Raw genomic sequence first — 4,890 nt, forward strand, 5'->3', positions numbered from 1 at the left:
TTGACAGCCTGCTGACATACTGCATCAAAGTAAGGTACGGCAGCTGACCAGATGGGAACAGAGTGAAGCTTCACAGTGTAATTAAGGCAGCACAGAAGATTATTGGCTGCCCTCTCCCCTCCTTGTCAGACATTTATTTCACCCGCTGCCTCAACAGAGCAACAAACATCATCAAGGGCAGCTCCCACCCAGGCTTTGACCTGTTCGACCTGCTTCCCTCAGGGAAGCGCTACAGGTGCATCAGCACAAACACTGACAGACTTAGGAACAGTTCCTTTGCAAAAACCATGAGCACCCTGAACTCACACATGAACCGACGACACAGTTTCACCCCCCAATTCAAGCCTCTCCTCTATACACAGAATATACAAACACTACCACCACTGTGCAATATTTAATTTATGTCAAAATACCTCACTGTAAATATAGACTATTTATTTTTTCCAATATTTGTATATTTGATATTGAACTGCTCATATGTATACAGTGCCACAGAACTGTGCACCTCACCCCCCTTTCTTCTTTCCCCACATGTCTGCACTGGGTAGGAGATGCTCTCAATCTCTTTGTACATGTGTATAGTGACAATAAAAGCCATTCTAGTCAATCTGTCATGAACCTGGGTCCTTTTGACCCAGCGTTTTGTGTTTTCTATTATTGTCATTTTGGTTCTGTTCTTCCTCGGTTAGTGTTCTTTTCTTTCTGCCCGTGTATCTCTGTGTCCAGTCTGCGTTTCTGAGTCTGTGTCATTACGTGTATGTGTTTCCTGTTTTACTTTGAAGGTCTCTGTCTTATGTCAGTGTGTTCTGTTTATGTTTCCCTTACCTCGTCAGCTGTTATGTCCCCAAGTATGTTTCCCTCCTGTTTCCCATCCCCTGATTACTGGTATGTGTATTTATAGTGTGTGTTCACCCGTCCTCATTGCTGGTTCGTCTGTGTTGTTTCCCTCGGTCTCTCTGTGTTTCTCTGTGTCTCTCCCTGTGTATTTCCCCTGACCTCCCTGCATCTTCATTTCTGGTTTGTTTTGTTAGTTTTGCCCACTTTAAGTTTTCCAGTTTCATGTCCACCCGCACCGTTTGCTGTTTGTATTTTCTCTTGTCATTAAACTCAGGTGCACCCGAGCTGCCGCTTCCTGGTCCTAAATAATTCCCACACGGCTTGCTCCGGCAGACCGTGACAGTGTCAGTTTAGAAGGTCAAGCACAGCAGGGAGAGAACACGCCTATTGGGGAGGCCTTTGCTGGTAGTTTGTGTGTGGGATGTGGTGCTTCTTGGCCTCACCTGCTGCTGGGAAATGAGCTACCAGATCTTTTCTTTTTGCAATTGTAAACATTTATTTCTTACTGTTTAACAGATTTCTCACATTATCGTGTAGAAAAACTGATTTGCACTGTAAATGTTCAGCTTCAACTTTCAATCCTTCAAACAATGGAAAAGCCATTTAATTGTACAAGTGTTAAGTAAAAACAGACTTTCATGTTTGATTAAGCAGAAATTCTAAAACTGGTCCAGTTGCTAAAACCTCTGACTGTTTCAATAAGTGTTAAAGAAAAAGAGGATAAAACTGAGAAAACTACTAAAACTGCTTCACATCCATGTGGTTGTGGATCAGATTTATAAGACAGCATAATATCAAAATAGATTGACACTCTGATAGTGCTGCCACATCTAAAACAGTTTGTCTTTTAATCCTTTTCACATGTGCAGTCTCCATGGTGCCTGTTATTTCCTTGAACAGTAATGAGAAGAAAGAGAGTGAAATTTACAGCCTTTCTACATATCAGTGGGTTTTTTTTTTTGTTAATTAGGCAGGTGACCATCAAAAATACATTTAGTGCAACGACATCTACAAAATGTAAATCATCTGGGAAATGCAGATAAATAATAAAACATCATATCCGCTCACATCAATAGACATGTTTTCAGACAACTCCAAATAAAACACAAATTTCAGTAAAAATTAAACATTTTTTTGGACTTATTTTAAAATGGATGTCAAACAATGGGTGTGACACTTAGCTGTGTGTGAAACTATTTTCTGATCGAATAAAACAAAAATTAGTTCTTTTTAAAATAACAACACTATAAATTTTTTTTCGAATTTTGGTCAGTTTGAAACCGTAAATCAGAGGATTCATAATAGGAGGAATGACAAGAAACTCTAATGCTACAAAGTTTTGAAGGGACCGAGGCAACTCTTTCGAACCCAGTCGCATACTTATAACATCAGTAAGTACTGCCACAACAAAAGTAAATAATGAGACGAGATGTGGGACACATGTTTGCATGAACTTTGCTCTGTTTTCTATAGACTTTACACATGTTTGAATGATATACATATAGGACCAAACTATAAAAACACCATGAAGCAAATAAATAATTGTTACAATATTTGCAGATATAGCATTGATTGCAGTTTGTTCTGGAAAACAAGCGAGTTGAACAATACTCCAGTTCATACAGAAGAGTCTGGAAATATACGGGCTGCATAACTTCAGTCTGGATGTTAGAAAGACATTCACAGCCATAATGCAGAAGTTTGTTAACCACAAAAAACATGCAAACCTAATGACTCTTTGCTTTGACATGATAGAGTGGTACTTCAGTGGCTGACATATGGCCACATATCTGTCATATGCCATGAGTGCAAGAATCGACAGTTCGCCGAAGACAAAAGAATAAATCACCTTAGTCTGAATAAGGCAACCGTAATATGAGATGAGATGAACATCAGAGAGGAGATCCCAGAGAAATTTAGGGTAGAAACCTGCTGTTCCATAAAGTGCATTGATGCAAAAGACACAAAGCAGAATATACATTGATTCATGGAGGTTGCTGTCCAAGATGATGATCACAATGAGAGAAACATTTAGCAGGCAAATGATGCAGTAACACAACAAACTGAGGAAAAAGAGAACAAACCTGTGACTGACTGTTTCATTGAAACCTGAAAGAAAAAACATTGTTATTACAGAAACATTATTCATTGTGATTGAGAGATGTAAGTGAAGCTTATTCGCTCACTGTATCTGGTCTCTGTTCTCCTCTCTCCTCTATCAGGTACAGATAACAGCAACACGTGAGCTGGGATTTCAAACCAGCCAATCATTGATCTGGAATGAAAGCTCACAGCTTTGGAAGATCACAGGGGATTTAATATGTATCATGTACTAAACACATAATAAAACAAACCTGCAGGTTCTTGAAAAAGAAATATTAAAAAGTTTTACAACTTTATTTAAAAAATGCTTTCTTCATAATACTGATAGGAATTTCTTACATTTATGCCAATTAAACATAATTGTCTAGGACTTGTTGTGGTTTTTTTCTGTTTTTCGTTTGTAGTCCTTCGTAGTCCAGTCAGATCATTGTTGCTTCAGTGATAATGATCAGGCTCTCTGACGTTTGCTGAAGTCACTAGTAAGACAGTAAGAAGTTCTTGTGAATGTTGCTTTGTCTTTGCCTCTTAGTAACTCTGTGGAAAAAAGACTTGTTTGCACCTGTTACCTGCTACTTACCTGTTACTCTGCCGCCTGCTCACTCTCTACCTTTCCTATTCCATAATGGAAAGATTCTATCCCAGGTGCTTCTCCAATTTTCTGCAGAGTGATGTAACCTTATCGTTGCACCACGATCACCCCCTTTTCCTCCAGCCCAGAAAAGAGTAAATTTAAGTTTTTTTTGCGTAAAACCATGGTCTCAGAGATCTGGTAGTATATTCTGAGTTGCTGCAGGAACCACAACCTCTGCTGGGCCTTCTTCTGGATAGAGTCTATATGTGGGGACCACTTCAGATCGCGTGGAAAGGTGGGCCCTAGGAGTCTGAAGTGATCCACGGTAAGTACTCTATTTTTAAGGATAGTTAGGGCGAGTCTGAAGGTTCACTGTCACGTCCACAGTCGGGTCCGGGTGGTTCTGACTGCAACAGTGGAACAGCTGGTCCACCTCCTGTCTGTACGTGGACTTGTCTTCATTGTGGATCAGACCAGTGATTACCAGTTTGCAAATTATGCGAACAGATCCATAGAAGATGCCATCAACGTAGCTCTCCACTCTGTGCTGAGCCACCTGGAGCAGTGGCAAAGCTACGTCCAAATGCTCTTTGTGGGTGTTCTCAGAATCTCATCTCTACTTTGTGGTTCTGTTGGCTTCATCGGGTGATGGCCTTCTGCTCGCTTTGGAACGGTTCAAAGCTGAGTTTGAAGCAGTGGGAATGAGAATCTGCACCTCCAAATCTGAGGCCACGGTCCTCAGCTGGAAAAGGGTGGAGGGCCCACTTCAAGTCAGGGACGAGTTCCTGCCCCAAGTGTCATGGCCTGGGGGATCGGCGAGACGCTGATCGGCCTTTTCTGTCTTTTTCTCTCTCTCGCGCTCTCTCTCTCTCCTCCTCTCCGTCGCCGGGGCGGAACTCATTGTGGGTTTACGCCCTCGGCCCACGCCCACGGAAAAGAACACAGCTGATGCCCATCAAGGTGAACAGCATTTAAGCCAGGAGGTGACTGCTGGTCTTCGCTGGATCGTTGTCTACCACGCGTCAGTGAAAGTCAAGCTACAGCTCAAGATAAGTCATGTGTCTTTTGTGAATATCGTTCTCATTCCTGTCTCCTTATCTACAGTGCCCCTGGATTACCTTTCCCGTGTGAATCTGTGTGTCAAGTGTGAAAAGAAGGACTGTTGTCGTGTATGTGGAGAGTTGGAGAGCGAGTGACTTCCCCCTTGGATTTCCCTTCTATTCAGCTGATTCAGGAGTCCTGCATTTGAGTCCCCTGCATTGAACCTTAACATAACGATCCAGCCAGAATATGGAGTCAGCGGACTCTGCCGCCCAGCAGCGCGTCCTTACAGCCGAGGAGGTTTTGGAACGTCACGAACAAAGGCTGCAGCTCATCAA

The 4,890-nt window shown here is 42.1% G+C and overlaps 1 protein-coding gene across 1 annotated transcript; it reads right to left on the reverse strand.

Moving 5' to 3' along the window:
• Positions 1 to 2,014: 2,014 nt before the first annotated feature.
• On the reverse strand, positions 2,015 to 2,986 carry LOC146651612 (olfactory receptor 6N1-like). Its single transcript, XM_085384650.1, has one exon. The coding sequence runs from the start codon at positions 2,984 to 2,986 to the stop codon at positions 2,015 to 2,017; it is 972 nt and encodes a 323-aa protein (XP_085240776.1).
• Between the last annotated feature and the right edge of the window lie 1,904 nt (positions 2,987 to 4,890).

This window comes from Rhamphochromis longiceps, linkage group LG16 (genome assembly GCF_057381845.1).
Source record: "Rhamphochromis longiceps isolate RC_006_pf linkage group LG16, R_longiceps_female_GT1.1, whole genome shotgun sequence".
In the NCBI taxonomy this organism is placed as follows: Eukaryota; Metazoa; Chordata; class Actinopteri; order Cichliformes; family Cichlidae; genus Rhamphochromis; species Rhamphochromis longiceps.